The sequence below is a fragment of the Phyllostomus discolor genome, chromosome 2 (genome assembly GCF_004126475.2).
Source record: "Phyllostomus discolor isolate MPI-MPIP mPhyDis1 chromosome 2, mPhyDis1.pri.v3, whole genome shotgun sequence".
Classification (NCBI taxonomy): Eukaryota; Metazoa; Chordata; class Mammalia; order Chiroptera; family Phyllostomidae; genus Phyllostomus; species Phyllostomus discolor.
The window spans coordinates 208,483,892-208,511,727 of NC_040904.2; the positions used below are offsets into that span (position 1 = coordinate 208,483,892).

Genomic DNA, 27,836 nt, shown 5'->3' on the forward strand with positions numbered 1-27,836 from the left:
AGCCCAGGACCACAGGTCAGCTGGGGGGAGGTTTGTGAACCCACCCCCACCGTTTCCCCTCCTCTCCAGTGTTCAGGGCCCCAGGGAAAGGAGGAAGCCCTCAGACACACCTGGGGGCAAACCCAGTCTCTGAGCTTCAGTTTCCCTCCTCTGCAGAACAACGACACAGACCCTGGCTCAGGGAGTCCTTGTGAGGATGGAAGGGGGGGGGTCCTATCCTCCCCAGCTTACCAAGGACCCTCCTCTGGCTGAGCTGGAACAGAATCCGGTTGCTCTTAGCTGTGCAGATCCGCTGGCCAAGTGAGTCTCAGCAAAAAGGAAACACCTCTTCTGGCCCCAGAGGATTCAAAAGCAAAAGGGAAAGCAAGTGCCCAATTCTCGGAAACTCACCACCAAACAATCACATCACCCAAATGGCATCACCCCACACAAGCAGCTGGTCACCACCTCCCTGCTGACCCCTCTGAGGGGCAACCCCAGAGCTGACAGCCAGGGCCACGTGGGCCCAGCCCCTCCTGCCTCCTGCTTCTGGAAGGAAGACCTGCCCCTGACACACTGGGGGAACCCGGACACATTACACCCCCGCCCCAGGGGCTTGTCCCCAGACACCCAGGCTGGTCCCCTGAATATGTCCCCAAAGCTTCATCTTCTCTCGCTTCTCAGTGAGCTAAGGCAGCCCAGCCTTGGTTCTCCTCTTGCTTGTAAACTAACCCCTCCTTGTGTCACTGTCCTCAGCTTTAATGAAGGGACCCTCATAGCCACCTGGACCCAGATTGTGAAATCTCTCCCCCACAATGTCAGGAACCCACATGCCCCAGCAGGCCCAGGGCAGACACACTCTTGGCCAGGGCCCTTGTCCAGCAACAGAAGCAAGTGCCCCAATTCTGAGAAGCTCAGCCCCAAACAACACAGCACCCTGATGGCACCACCCCACACTCGTCTCCCCTTCCAGGGCCTTCTCCACCCAGCCCCTCCTGCCCCCTGCTTCTGGAAGGAACACCAGCCACTCACAGACTGGGGGATCCTGGGCACAGTACCCTCCTCCCCATGGCTTGTCCCCACACCCCTGGCCTCTCCTGCTCCCACTGCCCCCAAAAGCCCACTTACAACCGTATCCCTGTCTCTGCTTTCTGGCTGAGCAGTGGCAGCAGGAAGGGGGACTTGGTTGCCCCCTAGATTCACACTGAGCCCAGCCCAGGGCAGGCAGGCAAAGCCCAGCAACCTTCCTGCTCAGCCCCTCTTGGCACCCGGGCAGGTGACTCCCCAGTGGGCCTCCAGGGCCCAGCCCTGAGCTCACACAGTAGGAGAAACAGCCTCTCAGATTCCTGGAATCTCACAAGGAACCCTATTCCCCACCAGCCCCAGCAGTAGTCCCACAGGGACGCCTCAGGGGGGCCAGAACCCCAGGAAGGAGGGCTCTGACTCGTGTGCCTTCATCCTCCTCCCCATTCTCCCTGTCACCCCAAGAGCCACCTTCTATCTGGGGTCCCTGGTCATGACCCAGGGAGCCCAGGACCTGAGCCCAGCTGGGGAGAGTTTTGTGAACCCACCCCCCCCCCCGACCCCGTTTCCCCTCCTCTCCAGTGTTCAGGGCCCCAGGGGAGGGAGGAAGCCCTCGGACACAGCTGGGGGTCAACCCAGGCTCTGAGCTTCAGTTTCCCTCCTCTGCAGAATAGCGACACAGTCCCTGCCTCAGGAAGTAGTTGTGAGGATGGAAGGTGGGTGGGTCGCTCCTACCCTCTCCAGCTTACCAAGGACCCTCCTTTGGCCAAGCTGGAACAATCCGGTTGCTCTTAGCTGTGCAGATCCGCTCACCAAGTGAGTCTCAGCAAAAAGGAAACACCTCTTCTGGCCCCAGAGGTTTCAAAAGTAAAAGGGAAAGCAAGTGCCCAATTCTGGGAAACTCACCACCAAACAAACACATCACCCAAATGGTGTCACCCCACACAAGCAGCTTGTCACCACCTCCCTGCTGACCCCTCTGAGGGGCAACCCCAGAGCCCCCAGCCATGGCCTCCTGGTCCCAGCTCCTATTCTGGAAGGAACACCAGCCACTCACAAACTGGTGGATCCTGGGCAAAATACCCTCCTTCCCATGGGCTTGTCCCTGGACCCAGCCCTCTCATGCTCCCCACAGCCCCCAAAATGCCTGCCCCGTCCCCCTCTTTCTCACCAGCAGTTGGCACTGTCCCGGACCCTGCAGGTGCTCCTTGCAGACCTGTTGCACTGCACTGTGCTCCTTCTACTATTGGAGGCCTCGTGCAGGCATCTTCTAGACTTCTCTACGTGGGCCCTTCTGCCAGCAGCAGCAGCTGCCACAACATGGAAAAACATGTTCATCTTTCAAAGCCCAAATCTGGTATCACCTCCTCCAAGCAGTCCTCCAGCATGAACTCCACAGGGTCCCCTGTCCCCTGTTGGCTCTGCTCCCATGGCACCTGCAGGAGGGGCCTGAGCCTTCAGCAGGAACACTGTGTAGATGTCTCCCCTGACCCCATTTGATCAGGTCCCTCTCTAGATTGTGCCTGGTGGCAGGGACAGTGCCTTGGTCTTTGAGCCCATCCCTGGTGGCAAATGCTGTTTGGGTGCAGACAGAAGTCTGTGGCAGCGCCCAGAGGGGCTGCTGCTGTGTTCCCTCCTGGCTCGGTTCCTCTCACCCCACATCCCTTCCTCTCCTGTGAAAGGGACTTCTTTCCTGTCAAATAAGACTTTTACAAGAAGGCCATTGTCAAGGGGACACAGGAAGGTCTGACAACAGGCAGCATGCCTGCTTTCCTGTTTGGTCTTACAATGTACTGGTATATGGAGGACCTAAGCCCCCGCCTGTGCCCGAGCAAAGAAGTGTCCTCACCAGCTGAAGACCTGAAGCAACTGAGGCACAGCCGCGGGCATCCTGCTGGAAAGGGTTGGCATCCTCACTGCCCCTCCCCTCTCCCTGGAGCTTCTCCAAGACTCAAGGCCCATAAATCTCCCAGACTTTCTCTCACTGATCAACCATCCCTGAGTAGAGGACATTGTCTTGCAGACACCTGTAGCCTGGACACCTGGGACAGGTGAGCAGGGTGACTCGCCCTCCCTGGGGGTCTGCTACACTCCCTTGAAAACCCTCCCACCTTCTCCCTGGCTGCCACAGTCATTTCAGACTCTGCTCCCTGGACCGCAGAGTTCAGCCTCAAATAAAAGCCTGTAATGGGATCTTCTTGGCTCCCGGTCCTTTCTTAGCCCCATTGATACTTAGTGCTGGGCTCGGTACCTCTCCCACTCAATTCGCACCCCAGCTCTAGCAGTCATCAACCCCATTTCACAGCTCAGGTGATGGAGAACGATGACCCACGGCCTGTACGTCCTGCAGATGCTGGGCTTCTCTGCCTCGCCCCAGCCAGGGGCGGTGGGGCCTGGAGTGGACCACACAGGCCCACCTGGCCCTTCCATCAGAAACTGTTCATCACGAGGCAAGTATCCATGGGCCACCACGGCCCCCTGTCCCCTGCTCTCTAGGGAGGGGCAGCAGAGGGATGGACAGTGTTGCGTGAGGACACACAGCCGAGTGTGCTCTCATACTCACCCCACAGACTGCACCAGGATGCGGCCTGCTTTGCAGAAGAGGAAGCCGCGGTGAGGGGAGAGGCCAGGGCTCCCACCAGGCAGCTCAGGGGAGGAGCCAAGTCTCAAACCAAAGGTCCCATTTGACCTTTCACACTTGTTACCAATTACTTTTTGCCATTTTCGCCCTGTAACCTCCCTGCTTGCCGGTTCTTCTCCCTTTCTCTAGCATGACGTCAGCTTCACACCCAGACAATCCCATGTGAGACGCAGAACTCAGCTCAACATCCATCGGAGCTGCTGTCCCAGTACCTCAGTCGTCCTCTGGTGACAATGCAGAATGGGCTCCAGACAGACATCCCTAGCCTCGCGGGACACAGTCTCCTGGTGGGACGACAAAGGTGGGGGCTCCAAAGCCAAGCTGAGGTGAGAACTAGGCATCTCCTGCCTCCGGGGCCATGAGCGGAGATCACCCCACTGAGGGACCAGAGGCCCAGTGATGGGGAAATGGGACTCAGCTGGACAACCCACATCACAGAAGGTCACCTGGGATGGCAGAGGCCTCAGAGTTGGGGTCTGGACCAAAAGCTGTGGTTGACAGCTGGCAACGTTCAGCCCACTGTGAACAAAATCCAACTCAGGGGAAAAGTAACCACAAAGTTGTTTAGAAAGGCGTCCGGCCTGCACCAGCAGCATCGCCTGGTGGAGGCTGGAGGAGGCACCCAGCCCAAGGCACCCAGTGTGCACCCTCAGACACCCTGGCCCATCCCAGGCTCTCCCACAGGAGGGGAGGCACATGTGGCTCAGACACGGTGGGCATGACAAGTGCTGTGCTCCAGAAAGGGGCCCTGTCTCCCGATCACCCTCCCTCTCATAGGGACGGTGGGGTGGGCAGGAGCCTCACACTGACATGTGACAAAGGGGTGCCTTCCTCATGAAGGTCAAACAGGAGCCCAGGGCTCACTGCTTGCATCCAACCTTCGGTCAGGTGGGTCTACATCCCCACTCTAAGGAGAGATGTTCCTCCCTCCCCCAACCTCTTGCTACTGTGGGGGCATCAGTCTTCCTGGGCCGGGTCTCCATCTTTGCTAGCTCGGTGTCAAGCACAGAGTAGGTACGCAGTAAGCAATGAGCCAAGGCTTATGGAGACGTGCTCAGCGTCCCTGACCCTGGACCTGCCTGCCTTTCTGGCATCCTCCCCACTCAGGCCTGTGCCTAGCTGCCCCGCACCACCGCAGGCTGCCAGGAGGCACAGGGCTGGCGCCCGCTGCCCAGATCAAGCGGCTGCCTTCAGGCCACCCTTTGCAGGACGGACACCATCAGACTTGCAGTGTGGGACTCGTGGTACTCTTTATTGTGACGCCCAGTGGGAAACACGGGTAAACCAGCTTCCTGTGCTGGTGACGGCTGCAACACACGCTAAGGCACTTTTATTCTGTGACACAGGGCGGGGCTGGGAGCGCCATTCGCTCCTTTGTGACAGCAGCTGGGACCTGGATCAGAGTTCTGGAGGCACGTGCAGCTTGTACGCAGCTTCATGATTCGTTGAGTTTGTTTTCCTTAAAAAGAATGCCTTCTGTGCCGTGAGTAAGTCTACATGCAGCATGTACAGAGCAGTTGGGAATACAGGGAAATTCAGCAACCAGCATAGACCAGTGCAGGGCATGCTACTCTCTTCTAAACATCTGTGCAGGTGGCGAGCTCTTCCACAATCCTGAGTTGACGGTGTAGACAAACCACCCGGGCCCCAGTCCTGGAGCAGGTGCGGGTGGTGTGGGCAGGCCTCTGGCCTGTCTGGTGCACTGGCTGTCAGAGGCAGGACAAGCCCCTTAACCATTATGTGTATTTGGTCCCCAAGAGAGTTGGGAGAAGACACTGCTGGCCTTTCCAGCTTGGCCCCTAGGCCCTCCCTGTCTGCTTGGCTCAAGAACCCTCTGGTGACAGGGCTGGATGCCCTCGGCAAAGGAGGGATGGGGTCATCATTGCACCTGAGACATCTTAGGATCGGGAAGGGGACAGGACACTGCCTAGTGTGATTGGGGAGGAGTGGCCTCTGTGCCCACGCCTGGCATTCTGTGCCCTGCACAGAGGGGGCACCCCTGGGCCTGCCCTCGCCAGGCCACCCAGAGCCCACAGGAGGGGGCTGCTGGGGCAGAGGGTGTGAGGTCACCGCATGTGGTTGCCAATAGCAAAGATTGGGGTGGGGGAAGAGCCGGTGGTGGTGGTGGCAAGGTGACCACTCTTCTGGGGTGCTAGGCTCTGCAAACTCCTGAGGGTGAATAAAAATAGACGTGTAGAAAACTCTCTGGCCCGCCCCAGTGGCCTTCCTTCTGGCCTTACCGCCTTGTGCTTTTGGCAAGAGAAGGCCGAAGGTCCCGCAGGCCCCGAGTTCCTGAGGCCAGGGCCCAGGGCCCCGACTCTTTGGTAACAGATTCTGGAGCACAGGGAAGGGGAGTGGAAGAGGCTGCAGCAGAGAAGCCGAAGGCCCTGAATAGGGCCTGGGTGGCCGGGGAAGGGAGCACAGGCCTGAGGTCCCCAGGCCTAGTGGGCAGGATTGAGTTTGGTCACAGCAGTCCCAAGAGAGTGGGGGCCTGGGAAGGGGAGGCAGAGTCATCCCTCTGTAGGTTGTCCTTTGTTGGTTGGTTGGTCAGTCTGTCCTTCTTGGGCAGCAGAAGGAGAGGTTATTTGGCAGCTTTGGCCTCAGCTGTCCATCTCATCTGAGCTTTCACCAGCCAATGGCAGGTCCCCACGCCTGGGGGCAGAGGCAGAGGTCAGAAGGCTGGCCAGGGTGGCCCAAGCACAGCTCACACATTCCACAGCGACCCCTACAGGGAAACTGGTGCCCAGCACCCCATGGGACAAACCACACTGGGCCTCTGGGCCACTGCCTCCAGGCAGGACAGGGCAGCTACCAGAGCAGGCTGGTAAAGCGTTCCCTTCAACCCACGACACGAGCAAACACCTCCAGGAAGTCAGGACAGACGAAAAGGGGGGAAGGCAGAAGAATAGATGGAGTCGCCTCCCGCAAAACGCCACCCTTGTGCAATTAATTATAAGGCGGGGAACCGAGAGCTGCAGACACAGTGTGCGCACACCGGCGCATTCTGCCATCACCTGGGGAACATGAACATTAACCACTGACGAGAACGTCTGCTCGTGCTGACTCGGCTTTGACAGAGGACTGTGGTGAGGAGGAGGCAGAAATGAGGGGGGGTGGAGGAGGACCCCTGCCTCAGACATTTCCCACCTCCTGGACATCAACACGCCCTGGACAAACGAGGAGGCCCCTCTCTGTCCCGAGGCCCAGTGAGGTGACAGCAGCCTCTCCCAGTAAGCGCTCTCCCGGCACCTGGGACGGGCGGGCAGGTGCTGCCTCTGCACAGCAGGGTGGGAGCAGCCCCACCAGCAGACTTCCCAGCAGGATGGGCTGAAAGACCCAGAGTTCACAGTTTATGCCACAGGCTGGGCCACAGCCTAGGAGGCAAGAAGATTCCCGAGGGGCAGTGGCCCCTGAACCCACTTTCTCCCCTCCAGCGCTGTGCTCCCTGATGCCCAAATGAGAAAGGGAACCGCCTTCACAGGGGCTTCACAGTCTGCACAACGAATGAGTGTTTGGAGGGAGAAAGACATGCCAGGTGGAGGCAGGCTCACCTGAGCTTGTTCTTCAGGGAGCTGATCTCGCGGTTCATGGTGTCTGCAGTCTGGGTGGCGTCCTCCAGCTCACGCTGCAGCTTCCTACGGGAGACATTGGCCCTCTGGGCCTCCTCCTCAGCCTCCTGTAGCTGCCGCTTTAACTGCTTCATTTGGGCAGATGCCTTGTCTGCCTGTGGAGAGCCGTGTCCCAGGTTAGGGGCTCCTGGAAAGTGGGGCCCACCCTGCCCCACCAGCCCAGGGCCCCACTGCTCTGCCCACAAGCACACCTGGTCCTTGAACTGCTCTGCGTTCCTGCGCTCATCGTCCACCTGCAGCAACACGTCCTTCAGCTTCTTCTCAGCCTGAAGCACCTGCTTGCATGCCACCTGGCGTTCCCTGCCAATACAGAGTGGCTCAGAGTGGCACTGTCCTTCAGAGAGTCTGACCCACAAACCACAAGCTGAACCACCCATCCCGGGGTCTCACTGGGATTTGCCCTCTGGGGAGGCCTTGATGCCCAGGCGGCCCCTCTTGACTAAACACCCACTATCAGCTTGTTTCTCCCAGAAGAAGGGTAATCGGCCCCATTTCTCAGATGGGGAAGCTGAGGCTCTGGGAAGGGAAGTGACACTGTGGCAGGAAAAGAAAAACTCCAAAAGTTTCTATGCTCTGTAACTGTAACACTTCCAAAATTTCACACAGGACTATAGAAGCTGACCAGTCATCACCAAGGCAACGGCCAGTTATCTCAAGGTCATACTCTAACTCCCATGATAAGCTCCTGTGCTCTGTAGCTTCTGCAAATTTCCTCCTGCGTTTTGCTCCTTTGTCTCCCATATAAGGTAGCTAGACCTAACTTCCACATTTAGCTTCTGTAACCTTGCTTCACCACGTAGGCAGGAAGCCCGGGACTATTTATACCCCGGGAAAGTAAAGATCGGGGCTCAGAGGATTTGGATGGTTAACCCCCGCTGGGCCCGTGTGTAATAATAGTTTGTTCTTTGTTATCTCCCCATGGGTGAGTGATTTTCTGCAACTTCTGGTTCCCTGACTGGGAAGCACACTCACGGGAGCAGGCATTTTCCCTCCAATGAAGGAAACCAGGAGTATCGGCAGGGGAGCCCTGCCGCAGGGGAGGAGTACGTGCCCTGGTGATTCCAGGCTTCCCGGGGCAGAGACTCCCCATGCCGCGTCCCCAACGGCTCTAACACCCGGGCGGAGGGGAGAGACGAACCACGAACTGTCAGAGGTGCCAAATGGAATCGGTAAGTGCCCCAGGGACCTGACCTGAGAACCAGGTAGGGGCTGATCACCTCTCAACTGGAAAATTCAGTAGTCTGGGACAAGACCCAGACCATCAGACTCCTTCTCAGGGGAGAAAACTGTGTGACTGTGTGTGAATGTATCTGTGACTCCACAAGCCGACCAGGCTTACGGAATCTGATTGGGCCCTCACCTGTGGTGGGCGTGTGAAAGATCCCCTTTTCCTTTGTTTGTCTGTGCCAATTGGGAGAATTCATGATGGAGTGGGTGGGGTTTCTGCCACAGTACTATATTGCATGTATGTGGGTGTGCCGCCATTTTGGGTAAAATGGAGGACGAGCCACGTGAGTGCCCCCCCAGGGTGGAGGTGCATGGTTTTCGTCATCTTGGATGATGGGTCACATGAGAGCCCCTCCATCTTGGAACTGGGCAAGGTGCCAGGCTAAGGGCTCTCTCCAGACTGCATCAGTCTGGTTCTCTGTGTAACTGGTTCTGATAAGAATGGCTATGAAGGACATGAACTGAGGTTTAAGAGTAAACATCTGACCTGTAGGGTGTTTGCAAAGTCTGAGCTTCAGAAAACTGCAGAATGTCCCTGCAAATCTAGGGAATTTTAGTAGAAGTCCTAAAGCAGTGCCAGGGATTTTCGGCTGTCCTTCCCAGAGTGGGAAAGGAACCAGGATTAAAAAGAATAATGGTTAAATCTGAATGAGTAAAATTATGTATAAAGAATGTAAAGTTTTAAACCTTGAGTAAAAGAAACCTCAACTATTTGTTTTCTGGTTTTGTGGGAAAAGAGCAGTGTTGTTTCTGATCAAAAACCCTCTGTACTTAAAATCTGTTTAAGGTTGCCTGTAACCGGTTGGGGAAGATGCGTTTGCCACTCGGGACCCAGGAAGGGTCATTTGGGGCTGATGAGTGCTTCAGCCAGAGGCAAAGCAGCATGTCTCTGCCAAAAGACCTGGGCCTGAAGGAGCATATCTCTGTGCAAGAGAATGCCCCTACCTGTGTACTGTTCTGAAAACTCTGTGTTTTGGATTTTGCTCTGTATCTGCTCTGAAAAGGAAATTGAGGATTCCAGGGAAGGTTGAAACTTCACACTCTGTAGGAAAGCGAGTGAAGAAGGTCTGTAGGGAACTGTAAAGATAAATAAAAAGGTAAAGGTTCTAAAAAGGAATTATGTAGTGTTAGCTAATAATAAAAGATATAAGGCATAGAAATGCAATCTTGGTGGATATCAAAAGCTGTATAAAAAAATAAAAGGTTTGTAAATGTTGCAGAAAGTCTGTGGAAGTAAAGGTTTTAAGAAGCCTGGTGAATATCAGAAGTGAAAAGATTTTCCTTCAGGCTTTGTATTTTTCTCCCTACCTGATCCCTCCAAAATTTGGCATTCTGAAGGAGTTAGTGAAGACATAAGGTTTCTTTGCATAAAACCAATAAGACCAGTAGTTAATAGTGGTTTTGTTAACCAAGACTTTGACTGGAACGTCACGTCTAAAGGAGGCATGTATGGGTTCTGGTCATCACCAGAAAGCCCTGAGGAACTGGGATTGACTTGTAAAGCTAGCGTAAGCCCACAGAAAAAGCCTGGTACTTTGGTTGGCTGTGCAGTTCATGGCAGTCTTTCCAGGAAAGGAACGAAGGTTGCTTTCATGAAAGATGGCCAGAAAGGAACCTGTGGACACAATGAAAGCCTCAAGGATCTGAGTGAAACAACTGGTACAGGCAAAGCCAAATGGTAGATGTGTGGCTCTGCTTCTGTGTCCTGAGGGGTGGACTAAGAAGTCAATCTGAAGGTTCCCTGTGTGAGTTCCAGCAAAGCAGAATTAAAGATCATAAGTAATCCAGGCTCCTCTTGGTGTGTTTATGCAAACAGTCAAAGTGAAAAACAGAACTCAAAGTAGTCCCTTTAATAACAGTGAGGGTGATCTTAAGGAGAAAAATTATGGTTCAAGGAAAATCACAGTGCTCAGTATTAAATATCAGAATAACTCAGCTAACTGTCTTGAAAGTTTGTTTTCATTTAAAAGTTAAAGCTGAGTTTGTAATATCATCAAAAATGTACAACTTACAGGTATTAAAGACCTGTCAGATTGCCATTGCTGAATATCATTGCAGGGAAGACCTCGCAACTGAATGCCTTCCGAAAGACAGTCTCACAGGCACAGAGACTGGTTTGGGGACTATTGTGTAAATTAACCTGTGTGTTCTTCTGTTTTCATAGGATGTATGCCTATGACTTCATTACCTGAATGATTGGTTGCAATATAGGCCTCACTTAGGGAGCCCATTTTTCATCATCACCCCCTGGAGCTCAATGGTTTGGCTAAACTAAGTGGATGGGTTAGTAAGCAGTTTGGGCGATCTGTGGGCTTCACTTTAAAACTGATTTTCCCTTTTCTGTCTTAATGGCTTGAACAGGAAATGTTTAGATATCTGAAAGGAGGGAAATCATAACATATTTCCCTCAGTTTGAGTAAAGTATAATGGGCCACAAGAGTTTTGGATAGGTGTAGCATGCCTTCTACACCTTCCTCCAGATAAGCCACACCTAAGCCCTTGCCTTTGTCATTTAATGGTTATGATTTAATTGTGCCTTCCAACTCTTTCCAAATCTATCACCTCCAGAATATAACCAGGATGCCAACGGTCTAGTAATGCCAGCCTTTGGACACCGAGCCTGCGACTTCCTGGTAACAGCCAACTGACCAGGATTCTGTAAGGTCCTTCCCCTTACAGGAAGGACTCCCTCCATTCTGCACCCCCTTTCAGGGCACCCTAGACCCACGGCCAACCCATTTTTGCCTTTAAATGGAAAGATCTGCACACAGTGGTCAAGACTCAGTTAACCTGGACTAGACTGCCCCAGGGGTTTAAAAACTCCCCAAGCTTATTTGGGAAGCCCTAGCAGGAGACCTGAAGTCCCTCGCTAAAGGGGGGCTGGACCTGACAATTCTGCAGTACATGGATGACCTCTTCCTGGTGGCCGCATCCCAGGAACAGTGCTGGGAGGGAACGCACACACGATGCTGAAGCGCCTGACTAAATTAAGGAAAGAACACCAGAAGCACATCCTGAACACACTCCTACTCTTCACACCAAGTTGCAGAGGGCACGCGCTGTGTATCTGAAGTGCCCCTACAGCCATCTGCGCAGTCCCCTGTCGTGGCCCTTCACGGTGCTCCATCGGGTTCATCTGCCCCAGTGGCCTGCAAGCTCCCTCAGGGCTCTGACAGTGTTGCCAGGTGCAGAGCTCAGCAACCATGCTTGCCGGAAGTACTCACGGTGTAATCAGGGGAGCGGACAGAACATCGTGGTTGCCATTGCCCTCCAGAACCTTGTCTGATTTCTGAGAAAAATGCTCGTTCTCCTGAGGAAAAGCCAGCCTGCTCTCTGCTGCTGTGGAACTCGGCCCTACTACCAGGATTTGAAGGGTCCAGACATTAAGAGAAAGCCTTCCAAAACATCCAAGGGGTGCCTCAATAATGTTCCTGCCCTTGGACTGTCAAAGCCAGGGCGGCCTTTTAATCTGTATACCCACAAAAGAGACAAGGTAGCCCTTGGGTCCTGACCCAGCCTGTCGGACCATGGCAACACCTGGTGGCTCACCTGTCTAAGCAGTTGGACCATGACGCCACCGGCTGGCTACCTCATCTGAGGGCAGTCGCTGCTGCCATAACCCTCTTGCAAGGGGCATAAGTGGCTGTTGAACCCCAGACTAACTCAATACCAGGGCATCCTCCAAGGAAACCCAAGGGTGCATGTTAAAACCATAAAACAAGTCAATCCAGCCACCTACTTACTGGCAGAACTTGGAGAGCTGGACCATGACTGTCTTAGAGTAACTGAAGAGGTCCACGCCAGCCGGCCAGACCTCCAGGACCAGCCCCTGGCCCAACCCGATGTTGATGTCACCCACTACATGGATGGAAGCAGCTATATGGTTGAGGGCAGGAAAGTTGCTGAGTATGCAGACCAGAAAACTGGACTGCCCTGGATAAACTTACTGCTGTAGGAGTCACCCCTTGGATCTACTACAGCCGGGCCAAGACAGCAGCAGATCCCAAAGACCCGAGGACTAGGCCTGTGCCTAAGAAAACCCACGCTAAGACACTGGAGGACGCCAACCAGTAAAACAACACCACGGAATAAACCATTGTTCCGAAAGGTACCTGACTTTAATTGGCACCTTCGCAGGAGCATTGACAATTGGACTAGTGTCTGTGGCCCCTGAGGAATGGAATCCCTGTAAAGCGGGTCACCCTAAAAATAGTTCATCTCTGTTTAATCTCTATATTTGTATTTATTGTATGCTTTGCTTAACAAATGTGGCCCCTGTCTCAGCCCCAGCCTGCAAATGTAATACCCCCGGGCATAAAGTTGTGCTCAACGGTAGAGTGGTCTCTTACTACCTCCCAGGGTCAGCTTTCAGCTCCTCCACTGACATGCCATCAGGTTGCATTCAGCCACAGCAACCCTCTGCACTTGGGGAGGGAAGGCATACCAGACTGGAGTAACATCCAGGACCATGAAGTACCAGACCCAAAGGTGTCAGGCATATAGGACCCAGCATCCTCCAGACCTTAGTCCAACACCTAGGGCTACAGTGACTCATAGGGCAGCCACCACAGTGCCACCCTCCAGTGGTACCAACACCAGTATCAGCAGTTGTAACCCTCCCAAGGACCTTAGCCTTATAGCCAGGTATTAGTGATGCTAAAAGGGATAAAACACCTTATAGCATCAAAGGGGGGAATGTGGCAGTAAAAGAAAAACTCCCAAAGTTTCTATGCTCTGTAACTATAACACTTGCAAAATTTCACAGAGAACTATAGAAGCTGACCAGTCGTCACCAAGGCAACGGCCAGTTTTCTCAAGGTCGTACACTAATTCCCATGATAAGCTCCTGTGCTCTGTAGCTTCTACAAATTTCCTCCTGTGTTTTGCTCCTTTGTCTCCCATATAAGGTAGCTAGACCTAACTTCTGCATTTAGCTTCTGTAGCCTTGCTTCGCCACATAGGCAGGAAGCCTGGGACTATTCAAACCCCAGGAAAGTAAAGATCAGGGCTCAGAGGATTTGGAGGGTTAACCTGACCTAGGCACGCGCGTAACAAAAGCTTGTTCTTCGGTATCTCCCCGCAGGTGAGTGATTTTCTACAACAACACCTCACAGCACATGTGCAGTTAGGAAAAGGGACAGTGAGACTGGGTTCCTGTGTGGCCTCTGTTACCTACAAACAAGTCTCTGTCTTGCTCAGCACAGTTATCCCCCAGGTGGCTGGGAGCCCCCTACCTCTCTCTCAGAGAGGGTCCCCAAAACCCACCGCTTGGCCATGAGCAGCTACTCCAACTCCAAAGGACCCAGCGAAACAGTGGAGGGCCCCGTCAGGAGGGGGAAACAGCCCCTGGGACTCAGGGACACAGAGCTGCTTCCTCACTGGACTCAGGGACAGGACTGCAGATGGGCTTGGACACTGCTCCAGGCCACAGGACAGGGACACCTACTTGGTCTCCTTGTCCAGCTGCTCTTCCAGTTGTGCGATCTTGGCCTCCAGGGCAGTGATGGAGGCCTTGTACTTGGACTTGACAGTGCCCTCCATCTCCTGCAGCTTGACCTTGAGCTCCTTGTTCTGGCGCTCCAGCTGCTGCCTGGCGTTCTCATTCTTCTGCGCGTGGCTGCGCTCCAGGTTCAGCTCGGTATTGATCTGGTCAATCTGTGGGAAGAAGGGCCAATGACCTTGAGGAAAGCTGAGGATCCTGCTGGGGACAGAGGGGACAGTCGGGTCCTGTAGAGCTCCTGATAATAGTGGGTCCCCAAAACCTAACAGCACCTCCCCTTAGGACCTCCTCCCCTAAGCAATCCAGAAGCTGCTGACTTTTGCCAGGTGGTACTCAAAATCTGTAGCCCAGAGCGGGGTGCAGAGGATGTGCCCGGGAGGCCGCCTGCCCCGCCCACCTGAAGGTTGGCCTTCTTCAGCCTGTCGTTCACCAGGTCCGTTTTGCCCTGTTCCTCCTCCAGCTCCTCCTCTACCTGGGTGATACGGGCCTCCAGGCGCCTCTTCTCCTCCAATGCCAGGGCCCTAGGGCATTGAGTAGTGAGCAGGGGCCAATCCCAGAGGACCTGTCCCCCACAACACCCTTCTGCTCACCATTTGCCCCTGCTGTGGGCAATCTCATCGGCCAGCTCTTCCTGTTCCTGCTGCACCTGACACTTGGCACACTCAGCAGCTGCCAGTTCCTGCCATGAGAACCCCGGAGTGTGACCTGCTGGGCAGCCCACACCCTGAAAGGCCACCTCTCCCATGCCAGGCTCTCTATACTACCAATCCCCCCAAGCCCTGGCCCTCTCCTCTATGCCTTCCTGGGCCTGCCTCCTCCATGAATGAAGTCCTTTCAAAGGAGTCCCCCTGGCTCACAGGGCTGACTCTTCCCTCTGAGGTCAGAGCTGGGGCCCAACATATTTACAAAGCCCACTCATCTGAGTGCTAGGAACCAGGCCTGGTGCCAGGGATGTAGAGATAAGTAAGAAACCCTCCTGGCCCAATGGGGCATGCTGGACCCTCTCCACCTGGGGCAGACCAGGCACTGGGAGTGACCAGAAAGAGATGTGTGCGAGGACCTGGGACTGAGGACCCTGACACCCAAGGGAAGGAAAGGGGCCTCACCCCCAGGACGAGCCCCCATGGACAAACACCCAAATGTGACCAAAGGAGAGCACAGCCAATATGGCAAGGGCAGAAAGGGTCATGCCTGGATGTGGGGACCAGCGAGAAGCAGAATGCTTCCATATGTGCCTCATGTGTGACAGGCAAGGGGGCACTCAGGGCACAGGAGTCTGGCAGGGACCCCTCCCATCCAGGTCCCATTTCACAGCAGGAGGTGGTGATCACACAGTCTCCTACCCTCCAGGGAGTCCTGCTACTTAGTGGAGCCCTGCAGGGACTTCTGTCACACAGAGCCACCCCCACTCCTCCCTGGAGCTCCACTATTGTGTTTCCATCCCCACCCAACACTGGCCCAGGGGAGGCCCTGAGCTGTCCCTCCCAACACAGTGCAGCAACCCAAGGTCTCCCACACTTTGGCTCCAGACCACCTCCTGCAGCTGAATCATCTCAGCCTCCATGCTCTTCAGCTTCTTCTCGTTCTCCCTGGCCTGCGCCAGGATCGCCTCGCGGGATGCACGCGTGTTATCCAGCTCACGCATGTAGTCCTTTCTCTGGGCCTGGGGGCAGGGAGAAAACGCTTGACACCCACAGCCCAGTAGCCACCATCCAGCCCCTGCCCCACCATCTGCCCTCTCACACCCTCCAGGGACAACATGGAGCAGGACCTCCTGGCTGCTTTTCACCCTGACACAACCATTAAAAAGGGTAAAGTAGTAGCTAAGGCAAAACATGCCTTTGCCCCCCACCATTTGTGCACTTCGTGGCCATTAGCATCCACCAGCTAACTCTGGGCGTGGGGGTCTCGGCCCACATATTGGCTCCAGTTGCATGGCTTCCACTCCCTGCAGCCCCTGGGCATGGGGATTCCTCGATGCTCCACCTTCCCTAGCTCACGCTTGCACCCCTGCCAGGTCCTCACGACCACAGGGAGAGAGTGACTCCTTCCTTTTTCTGTTTCATACTGTTGCTTTCATTCCAAAGATTTTGTGAAACGGCTTTCTTTCTTCTTGAGCAGAAAATCCCAGAATGACGCTCCCCATGTCAAAGGGTTTGACACTTGGTAGCGTCACCCAGGTGCCAGGAAGAGAATGCCAGCAGCCTGCGGGCATCTGTGCCCTGTGCCCTCAGCAGCCAGAACATTTAAATGTGTTCTAGTGCTGCCAGGGAGCTGGGTGTGACAGGGCATGTCAGAACTCTTTTAAATTTGTTGTTTCTTAACTGGGGGTCAGGTGAGATTGTCCCAGTGTGTCCCTGCTCTGGCTGCTTCTCTGAATCTTCAGCCCCAACCTTCCATCATCACCCATTAGGCTGGAGGGCATCACCCGGGGCCACAGCAGGTTTCTTCTGAACAGGTGCCACTAGGTGACACCCTCCCCTGACCCCACTGTAGAGCTGGGTGAACACATTCCACTCTCTCACCCACTCAAGGCTCAGGCCGTCTTGCCCTTCAGCCTCTGGGCCTGAGTCTCCATCTGTGAGATGGGCTAAAGGCACCAAGTCCTTCCCTGGCTGGGGGAGAGCAGCACTTCCCAGTATTCACTGAACACCCACTAGTGTCCCAGCCCCACAATGAGCCCTGGGCCACCGAGTCCGGCCAGCTCTGGTTTGGTCCGGCCTGACCACACCTGCAGCTTCCGTAGCTGTTTGATGGCTTCATCCCGGTTCTTGTTGGCAGAGTCGATCTGGGCCTCCAGGTCCTTCAGGTCCATCTCCAGCTTCTTCCGAGCTGCCACGGCCATAGAGCGCTGCTTCCTCTCATCCTCCAGCTCTGCCTCCATCTCCCGCACCTGGGGAGACACCAGCAGCTCCAGAGGCCGGACCCACACACACCTCCATCTGCAGCTCTGAGCCCAGGTGGCTTCGGACCAGTTCTGGGATCCATGCAGCCTCCAGTGGCCAAATGAAGGACTGAGCAGAAAACCCTGATACAGCCACTGACTCCCCCACCCTTCCTGAGGACAGACGACTGGAAGAATGGTCCAGGAGCCCTGGACAATCAGATGGTAGGACAGAAAAGAAGCCTGCCCAGAACATGGGGGCCAGGCTGGGGGCATGTCCCTGTCCAGGGGGAGCGGGAGGGACATACACACCTGTCTGGCCAGCTGCTGCTTCTTCTCCTCACTCTGCTCATCCCGGCCCTGCAGGTGCCTCTCGAACTGGGCTCTCATGGCCTGCAGGTTCACTTCCAGCCCAAGTTTGGCATCCTCAGTGGCCTGAAACTCGTCCTCCAGTTCCTCGAGCTGGGTCTTCATCTCTTTGACTTGTTGCTCCAGGGCCCGCTTCGACTTCTCCAGCTCATGGACCTGCCACCCGAAGGAACCAGAGTCATGAGCAGAGGGACAAGAGGCTCCCGAGATCCCTGCTTCAGTGTCTGCTCACCTGGGTGACCTCTGCACTACCCCCTTGGCCCATCCTGGGACTCACACTCTTGCCCAGGTCGTCCTTGGAGCTCCTGAGGTCCTCCATCTCCATGCAGAACTGCTTGTTGAGCTGCTCCAGCTCTGCCTTCTGCTCCACGGCCTCCTCCAGGGCCCGGGCCAGTGACAGCGCCTTGGTCTCCCTCTCACAGGCTTCTGCCTTAGCCCGGTCCCGCTCCTCCGCATACTGGGCTGAGATGGTCTTCTCCTTGGCCAGGAGCTGGGACACATATGGGAACCATGAATCTCAGGCTACAAACTCCTAGAAAAAGCTCCGAACCTGTAGACCATCCAGACCGAATACATTGAGGAAGGAAGATCAGGGTACTGGCTCTGAGGGGTGGGGACCAGGAAGAGCAAGAACCAGGTGGCTCTGACACCTAGCTTTGAAGTCTGTCCTTGTTACCACTTAATGAGAGTACTTTATGTCACAGGGTACTCCTCCCATGAGAACCCACAGGAAACATCGCTCGTACCCAATGTGGAAAGGCTTTGGAAGTTCTTCTGAATGAATGGATGGCAATTACCTTGAAGCCTGTGACTCTGGCTTCTTAGAAGCCTGAAGCCCAAGTGTGGCCACCTCCAAGTACGTGAGTTTAAATCCCTTGGTCCACGTTGTGCGTGGGCTACCCTTAGTTTGATCTTGTATTCCAACCTTCCCATGCCCTTTGCACAAACTATTTCTTAAAAGGACCAGGAACTAAATGCTTTAGACTTTAGGGGTCATGTCTGTGTACTAACGACGTGACTCTGCCCTGACCACACAACAATGGCCAGAGACGACAGGAGAGGAGGAGGCAGCAGGGCCGAGCCTTAGACACCTCCATCCACTACGACGAACACCAGGTGGTGGGAGCCTGGGCCCTGAGCCCTGACTTACTCCATTTTGCTGTCCCAGCCCTGTGTTGGCATGATTGTAAGACACCTCAGATCTTCTAGAGTGAGGAGGAGGTATTGACACATGAACCAAAATTCAAAGTACTTAAAATTGCATCATTATAAAAAATGTGAATAATATAAGAAATAGAAGGCAGAACACTCGGTCCTGAACCTGTGGTGTGAAGACGGCCTGTTCAGAGCACGTTCCTGCCAGACCCCTCAACCAGCAGGAAACCCAGCCAGACCTCCCAGCACCTGCAGGAGGTGATGGGATCCCAGGGCCCGCTCCTGCTCAGTGGCCTTGGCCTCAGGCCATGGAACTAGAGGAAGAGAAGAAATGAGGGGGATCTTGCAGGTAGCACACACCTGGTCAAACCTCTTCTGCTTCTTCTCCAGCTTGGAGATGCTCCGGCACTGATCCTCAAGGTCCATGACCTTGTGGTCCAGCTCCCGCTCCAGCCGCATCTTGGTCTTCTCCAGGTTGTTGTAGGCAGTCACCTTCTCCTCATAGCACTGCCTCAACCCCTCCAGGTCCTTCTGGAGCTTCCTCTTGGCTTCCTCCGCAGTCTCGAGACACCCGACACCATCCTCCATCTTCTTCTTCATGTCAGTCACCTGGCCAGGAACAAGGAATGAGGACACACCCAGGATGGCACCTGCTCAGGGAACAACCTGTGCCTGAGGCAGCTGGGAGTTGGGCTGCCCCTCATGAACACAGACCAGGGAGCCAGCCCAGGTGTAGGGGCTTCCCCCCTCCAGCAGGGCAGACACACGAACTTTGTGCTGAGGGCGCTTTCTCATTCCATGGAGCCGAGGGCAGGTCAGCTCTGGAGGGCCTCTCTGCTGAGACCTGCTCCAGGCTGCTAGGTTAGAAGGACCGACGCCCAAGCAGGAATGTTCTCCACTCACAGTGCTCTGACAGCAAGGCCAGTGCGCACTGGGAAGTGTGACAACTGGGGGTGTGAGGACCATGGGCACCTGCCCTATAGCTGCACCCCTTTCCACATGCACAGAAAACTGTCACCCACAGCACGTGCTAGCTAATCCTACCCAGACCTTGGAGTAGACCGTGGGCCCGTCCTGTGTATAGGGCACATCAGGCCTGGCGCACTGAAGTCCCAGGACAGGATCTAGAATGGGGGCTCTTGGTCCACTTTAGGCCAACGACCCTATGACAGTGTAGAGCAGACTGGGACTCCTCCTACTCATCCCAATGTGACACACAAAATACATGGGATAATCAGGAAGGTGAATGCGGACAAAGGTAGCTGTCAGAGGTTTCACTGAACTGGTGAGTGACCCACGTGCCTCTCTGTGAGCACAATAGAGAGCAGCTGCCTAAAGTGCAGGGAGCACAATGACACCCCCAAAGCCCTGCTGTGTCTGGATGTGGTGACTGCTGGTTCCTAGTGACCAGGACAACAAGCACAAGCGACAAGCACGTCTACATTCATCAGGAAGCAAATGCTAGATGGTCTTCTCCTCAGCCAGGAGCTGGGACAGATATGGGCACCATGAGGCCAAGACAATGAAGTCTTACAAGGGGCTCTGAAACTGCAGACCATCCAGACCCAACTCCTTGAGGAATGAAGGGCCTGGTGCTGGCTCTGAGGGGTGGGGACCAGGAAGAGCAAGCACCAGGCGGCTCTGACACCTAGCTTTAAAGTCTGTCCTGGTTATCACATAATGAGGGTCCTTTATGTCACAGAGCACCCCTCCCATGAGAATTCAGAGGAAACATTGCATGTACCAAATGTGGAAAGGCTTTCGAAGTTCTCCTGAATGAATGGATGGCGTTTACCTGAAGTGTAGGATACTGGGTACTTAGAAGCCTATGACTCTGCCAGCTTAGGAGCCTGAAGCCTGAGTGAGGCCACTTCTAAGGATGTGCAATTAAATGCCCCTGGTCAACTCTCTGTGTGGCCACTCCTTGTTTGTCCAGGTATGCCAACCTTCCCACTCCCAATGCCTGGAACTCTTCCTTAAAGGCCCAGGGAGGAACTGCTCTAGCCCTTGCAGGCCAAGTCTACACAGCAAGCAGCAAGCACGTGACTCTGCCCTGACAGCACAACAACAGCCAGAGACGACAGGGGAGGAGGCATTGGGGCTCACCCCAAGACACCTCCTTGTAAAATGATGGGCACTGGAGTCCGAGGCAGGACCCTGAGCCCCAACTTATTCTATTTTGCTATCCCAGGCCCGTGTTGGCACTTCTGAGCTGCCTCAGTTCCTTCAGAGCAGGGGTGTCAAACTCATTCTCCCTAGGGGCCTCATCAGACTTGCCATTGCCTTAAAAGGGCTCAAATGATTTCAGGACTATGTAACTGTAACTACTCCTTAACTTCTAAGGAAGTGAAATGATATTTAGCCCTTTGAAGGCAACTGCAAGGCTGATGTGGCTCCCAAGGAAAATGAGTTAGACACCCTTGCTTTAGAGTGAGGATGAGGTATTAATCCATGAACCAAAATTCAAACTATTTAAAATCAGATCATTTTAAATGTGTGAAAAATATAAAAAGCAGAGAGAGCAGAAAACTCATTCCTAACCCTGCGGAGTGCAGACGCCCAGTTCAGGGCTCTACCTGAGCAGGCCCTTCAGCAAGGGGGAGGCCCAGCCAGACCTCTGAGGACCTGCTGGTGGTGATGGGTTCCCAGGGCCCGAGTCCTGTCCATAGCCTTGGCCTGAGGCCATGCTCTGTGAGGAAGAGAGGAAATGAGGAGCAGTGTGCCCATGAATACACACCTGGTCAAACTTAATTTGCTTCTTCTCCAGGTCAGACAGTCTCTGCCGCTGGTGGTGCAGCGCCTGCTGCAGCCGCGTCCTGTCCTTCTCCAGCCTGTCGTATGCGGCCACCTTCTCCTCGTAGCGCTGTCTCAACCCCTGCAGGTCCTTCTGCAGTGTGCTCTTGTCGTCCTTGGCAATCTCGAGGCACCTCACACCATGCTCCATCTCCATCTTCAAGTCACTCACCTGGCCAGGAGCAAGGAATGTGGACACGTCTATAATCTCACCTGCTCAAGGACCACACCTGTGCCTGAGGCAGCTGGAGCCAGGCTGTTCCTCAGGAACACACACCAGAGACAAACCAGGTGTGGAGGACCCCCTTCCTCCAGGCAAAAGAGACAAACTTTGTGGGAACTGCTGGGAAGCTCTGGCGGGTCTCTCCTTGGTGCCCTGCTCCCAACTGCTCCCTTAAAAATACCAAGGCCAGAGAGGAACATCCTGCAGTTCACTCACAAAGGCAGCAGGGCTGGTGCCCTCTGGGGAATATGTCTGTTGGGGGCACGAGAAACCCGAGCACATGCCCTACAACCTCTCCTCTTTGCACGTGGACAGAACACTGCCACCCACAACACGTCCTAGCTTCTCCTACCCAGACCATGGAGTGGACCGTGGGCCCATCCTGTCTATAGGGCACATCTGACCTGGCCCACTTAAGTCCCAGGATAGGAACTAGAATGGGGGCTCTTGGTCGACTTTAGGCCCTGGACACTGTGGCAGCGCAGAGCACACTGGGACTCCTCCTCCTCATCCTGATGTGACAGAAAATATGCAGGATGATGAGGAATGTCAATGCGGACAAAGGTGGCTGTCAGAGGTTCCACTGAACTGGTAAGTGACCCACGTGCCTCTCTGTGAGCACCACGGAGAGCAGACCCCTCAAATGCAGGGAACATAGTGACACCCCTAAATCCTTGCCCTGTTTCAGATATGGTGACTGCAGGTTCCTAGTGACCAGGATGACAGGCACTGGGACTGCCGTGCCTTGTGGTCTACATTCACCAGGGAGGAAATGCTAGGTATCAGCCGGAGACTGGTGAAGGCAAGGATGTTCAGTATGGTCTCCCAAGTTCATGCATCCCAGATTTCTACTGGGGGACCCAGGGATAGGAGCCCTGGGCTGGAGAAGATGGGGACTCCCTTAAGACGAAGGGCCCCTGGCTCAGGAGGACCATGGCAGACCCATCCTGCAGAATCTGACCAGTGTCCCTGAGATACCTGGCACCCGGGGGTCTCGAGGGGGATCTAGCACCAAACCTGTGCAAGTAGGGTGGCAACCTGCTTCTCCAGGTTGTGCTTGGCCTCCTCCTCCTGCTCCAGCTGCTTCTTCAGGGACCTCTTCTCTTCTTCCACCTGCTGCAGCCTGGTGCTCAGGCCCTGGTTCTGCCAGTCCTGCTGCTGCAGCAGCTCCTACTCTGAGAAGAGGTACGCAGGACTCAGGAACTGCAGTGCCAAAGCCACGCAAACCCTACCACTTTGGTGGGAGGGAGCAGCTGGTAGCTGGAGTCAGGGCCCAGGCATTGAATTCCCAGTGGGGAGGCAGAGGGACCCAGAGACCCCGTGGATGCAGGGGAGGACTCAGAGCCAGAGGAGCCCTGAGATGGGACACCCAGAGGTCTGGCAGGGGCTGCCATGTGGGCACTGCATCCTTTCAGGGAAGGTCCAGCTGTAGAGCAACTGCTGCCCCCACGCACCTGCGTGTCCTGCAGCTGGGACTCCATAGTGGAGAAGTCCTTGGTGAGCTGGCTACACTTGCTATGAGACTGGCTCAGAAGTCCGGTCACTCTATCAAGCTCTGGCTGCTTGGGACGGGACAGACAAAAGTCCTGTCCCAGCCCAGGGACTAGAGCATGAACCCTCTGGCCCCACCTGGGTACCTCTAGGCTAAGGTGGACCTGAGTCACAGGCTGAACCCAGCATCATTGCTAAGGGGCCAATGTGAAGCATGACACAGGGCAGAAGTCCTAGAGAACTGGAGGAGCTCCACACCCAGGAGCCCATGAAGGCACCACCACCCAGCCCCGGGTCCCAGCAGAGGCCTCACCTGCAGCTGTGTGCACACTTGCTCTTCCTCCTTGAACTTCACCTGCAGCTCCTGCAGCTGGGCCTCTGCTTTCTGCTGCCTGTTCTCTGAGTCCCGTTTTTCCTGCAGCAGGACCTTCACCTGCTTGGCCAGCTCCCGTCGTTCATGCTCCAGGGTCTGCTTGGCCTTCTCAAGGATGCCATTCACCTGGCGGGGGAGGAAGCAGACCTGTGAAGAGAGGCATCTGGGCCCTGCCATGAAGCTGCTCATGCCAGTGTCTCAGGAAGGACTGCAGCGTTCGCATCCAGACATGGCCACCCCTGTGGGGAAGGGATGTTGGGCAAGCTTGGGAGGTAGCCTCCTAGCAAGTGTCCTGGTCTCAGAAGTCCCACACCTGGCCTGTCCTCACTCAACTGGAAGATGACACCCAGCCTGCGTCCTCCTCTCGGAGGGTCTCAGAATGGACGACAACGTGCCTGGGTGTTGGACGAAGTGACAGGGACATCAGGAGCCCTGACTCCACACTGAGAAGACCGCCCGGAACTTGGGGACCGCTTCCATGCGTGCCTCACGTGTGCCAGGCAAAGGGGACACCCAGGCCACAAGCACATGGGACAGATGCCCACCTGTCCAGGCCCCAATGCACAGCAGGAGGTGGTGGTGACACACAGTCTCCTTCACCCCAGGGAGCCCTGCTACTCAGTGAAGGCCTCAGGGGACTTCTGTCACAGAGAGCCACACCCACTCCTCCCTGAAGTTCCCCTGGCTTGTTTCCAGCCCTGTCCAAGGCTGGCCCAGGGGAGGCCCTGAGCTGCCCCTGCTGGCCAGTGGGCAGCGACCCTGAGTGCCCCTGACCCCAGACTACCTCCTGCAGCTGAATCATCTTGGCCTCCATGCTCTTCCACTTCTTCTGGTTTTCCTTGGCCTGGGCCAGGATCTCCTCGAGGGAGGTTCGCACCCCCGGCAGTTTCCTCATGCAGTCCTTCATCTGGGCCTGGGGATGGGGAGGACACCTTGGCACCAGCAGAACGGTGGCCACCCACCTGCCACAGCCCCACACTCTGCCCTCTAACTACATGGCATAGTTGGGCATAGACACTCTACTCTCTAACGCACTCAAAGCCACACGCCGTCCTGCAGGTTTGCTCTCCGACTCTTATTCCCCCTCAGCCTCTGGGCCTGAGTCTCCCTCTGTGAGACGGCTACAGGCACCCAGACCTTTCCAAGTGGGAAAGAGCAGCACTTCCTAGCATCCTCTGGACACTCCACTAGTGTCATGGACCCAAGCTGAGCGAGTGCCACCGTGTGTGACCAGCTCTGGTTTCTTCCCGGCTGATCTTACCTGCAGCTTCCGAAGCTCTTCAGTGTCTTCGTCACCGTTGCTGTTGGCAGAGTCGATCTGGGCCTCCAGATCCTTCATGTCCATCTCCAGCTTATTCCCAGCAGCCACGGCCGTTGAGCGCTGGGTCCTCTCCTCCTCCAGCTCTGCCCTTAGGTCCTGCACCTGGGAGGAGACGCCAACAGCTCAGGAGGCCAGAGCTCCTCACACAACCGCCTCCAGCTCTCAGCCCAGGTGGCTTTGCCCTGCTGGGGCCACTGAGTCCACACCCTTCTGGAGGACAGAGGACTGCAAGAAATGGTCAAGACACCCTGGACAATCCAAGCACAGAAGGACAGAAGGGAAGCCTGCTGAAACATGCGTGGTACCTCTCCAGGAGGGAGGAGGGACATATGCACATGTCTAACCAGGTGCTTCTTCTCCTTGTCTCCCTGATCATCCTGACCCGGTCAGACCTGTTTCAATTGACCTTCAAGGCCAGAAGCTTCACCTCTAGCCACAGGTTGGCTACCTCAATGGCATGAAGCTCATCCTCCAGCTCCTGGAACTGCGCCCTCACCCCTTCCATCTGCTGCTCCAGGGCCTGCATAGAATCCTTCACCTCATGCATCTCCCACCCAAGGAAATCCAAGTCACAACCAGAGTGACAAGAGGCCCCCCATTCTCTGACTCAGTGTGTGTTCAACTATTAGTCCCCTGTACTGTCCCCCTCCGCCCCTCCTGGGACTCACACTCTTGCCCACATCATCCTTGGAGCTCCTGAGATCTGCCACCAGTGTGCGCAACTGCTTGTTGAGCTGCTCTGGCTCTGCCTTCTGCTCCGCGGCCTCCTCCAGGGCCCAGGCCAGCACCAGCACCTTGGCCTCCTTCTCTCGGACTTCTGCCGCAGCCCAGTCCCACTCCTCCGCATACCTGGCTGAGACGGTCTTCTCCTTGGCCAGGGCCTGCGAGAGATAGGGGGCCATGAGCATAAGACAATGAAGTCTTACAAGGGCCTATGAACCTCCAGACCATCCAGACCCACTCCTTGAGGAATGAAGGACCGAGTTCCACGTCTGAGGGGTGGGGACCAGGAAGAGCAAGTACCAGGCACCTCTGACACCTTGCTTTAAACTCTGTCCTTGTTATCAATTAATGAGGGTTCTTTATGTCACAGAGCACCCTTCCCCTGAGAACCCACAGGAAACTTTGCAAGTGCCCAATGTGAAAAGGCTTTGGAAGTTCTCCTGAATGAACACATAGCGTTTATCTTGAAGCCTGTCATTATGACTGCTTAGGAGCCTGAAGCCCGAGTGACGCCACCTCTAAGGATGCAATGATATGCCTCTCATCCAAGGTTTGTGCGGCTGCACCTTGTACGGCCTTCTATGCCAACCTTCCCACTGCCAATGCCCAGAGCTCTCCCTTAAAGGCCCAGGGAGGACATGCTGTAGCCCTTGCAGGCCATGTCTGCTCAGCAAGCATGTGACTTTGCCCTGATGGTCCAACAACAGCCAGAGGCGACAGGAGAGGAGGCAGTGGGGCTGACCCCAAGACACCTCCTTCCAAAATGATGGGTGCCGAGTGGCCTAGGCAGGACTTCGAGCCCCCACTTGTGCTATTTCGCTATCCCAGCCCTGTGTCAGCACATCTCAGCTGCCTTGGATCCTTCAGAGCAGGGGTGTCAAACTCATTCTCCCTAGGGGCCTCATCAGACTTGCCATTGACTTAAAAGCGCTCAAATAATTTCAGGACTATGTAACTATAACTACTCCTTAACTTCTAAGGAATGGAAATGATATTCAGCCCTTTGAAGGCAACTGCAAGGCTGATGTGGCCCCCAGGGAAGATGAGTTAGATACCCTTGCTTTAGACTGAGGATGAAGTATTGATACATGAACCAAAATTCCAAGTTTAAAATCAGATCATTTAAGAATTGTGACAGATAGCAGAAGGAAGGAAATAACCAAGATCAGAGCAGAATTAAATGGCATACAGACTAAAAGCACAATTCTAAGGATCTATGAATCCAAGAGCTGGTTCTTGGAAAACATAAATAAAATTGACAAGCCTTTAAGCAGTCTCACCAAGAAAAAAAGAGAGAGGACCCAAATAAACACAATCAGAAATGAAAGGCGAGAGAGTACAACAGATACCACAGAAATACACAGGATCGTAAGAAATTACTACGAAGAACGGTGTCCCAATAAATTTGAAAACCTAGACGAAATGGACAAATTTATAGAAAAATATAAACTTCCAAACTCAATGGAAAAGAAGCAGAAAGCCTGAACAAACCAATAACAGCAAAAGAAATTGAAGCAGTAATCAAAAAACTCCCAACACAAGCAAAAGCCCTGGACCAAATGGTTTCACAGGAGAACTCTACAAAGCATTTAAGGAACAACTAACCCCTATTCTTCACAGACTATTCCAAAAAATCCAAAAAGATGGAAGACTCCCAAACTCTTTTTCTGAGGCCAACATCATCCTAATTCCAAAACCAGAGAAAGACACAACAAAGAAAGGAAACTTCAGGCCAATATCACTAACGAACATTGACGCTAAAATCCTCCACAAAATACTGGCAAACCGCATCCAACAGTACATTAAAAAGATCATACACCATGACCAAGTGGGATTCATTCCAGGGACACAACCACGGTACAATATTCGCAAATCAGTAAATGGAATACATCACATAAACAAAAGCAAAGACAAAAACCACTCGATCATATCAATAGATGCAGAAAAAGCATTTGCTAAGGTACAGCACCCATTCATGATAAAAGACAGTCAGCAAAGTGGGAATAGAGGGAGCATTCCTCAACATAACAAAGGCCATATATGAAAGACCTACAGCCAACATCATACTCAATGGGCAAAAATTAAACTCTTTTCCACTAAGATCAGGAACAAGACAAGGCTGTCCACTTTCACCACTTCTATTCAATATAGTACTGGAAGTTTTAGCCACAGCGATCAGACAAGAAAAACAAATAAAAGTCGGATCCAAATCGGAAAGGAGGAAACAAAACTGTCACTGTTTGCAGATGACATGATAGTGTATATAGAAAACCCTATAGACTCCACCAAAAGACTGCTTGACCTAATAAATGAATTTGGCAAAACAGCGGGATACAAAGTCAATATCCAGAAATCAAAGGCATTTCTGTACACCAACAATGAAACAGCAGAAGCAGAAATCAAGAAAAAAATCCCATTTGAAACAGCAAAAAGAAAAATAAAATACCTAGGAATAAACCTAACCTAGAGGTAAAAGACCTGTATTCAGAAAACTACGTAACACTG

At 54.3% G+C, this 27,836-nt stretch overlaps 1 protein-coding gene across 1 annotated transcript in view; it reads right to left on the reverse strand.

The window, feature by feature from the left end:
• Window positions 1-6,243: 6,243 nt before the first annotated feature.
• Window positions 6,244-27,836, reverse strand: part of LOC114513929 (myosin-9-like) — a 53,881-nt gene continuing 32,288 nt past the window's right edge. Inside the window, exons 7-17 of the mRNA XM_036017078.1 lie at window positions 18,768-19,016; window positions 17,530-17,742; window positions 17,196-17,408; window positions 16,731-16,892; window positions 15,534-15,662; window positions 14,590-14,678; window positions 14,397-14,520; window positions 13,946-14,154; window positions 7,464-7,572; window positions 7,195-7,367; window positions 6,244-6,295 (exon numbers count right to left, since the gene is read on the reverse strand). Coding sequence (XP_035872971.1) covers window positions 6,244-6,295; window positions 7,195-7,367; window positions 7,464-7,572; window positions 13,946-14,154; window positions 14,397-14,520; window positions 14,590-14,678; window positions 15,534-15,662; window positions 16,731-16,892; window positions 17,196-17,408; window positions 17,530-17,742; window positions 18,768-19,016 — 1,722 coding nt within the window. The remainder of the gene's footprint in view (window positions 6,296-7,194; window positions 7,368-7,463; window positions 7,573-13,945; window positions 14,155-14,396; window positions 14,521-14,589; window positions 14,679-15,533; window positions 15,663-16,730; window positions 16,893-17,195; window positions 17,409-17,529; window positions 17,743-18,767; window positions 19,017-27,836) is intronic.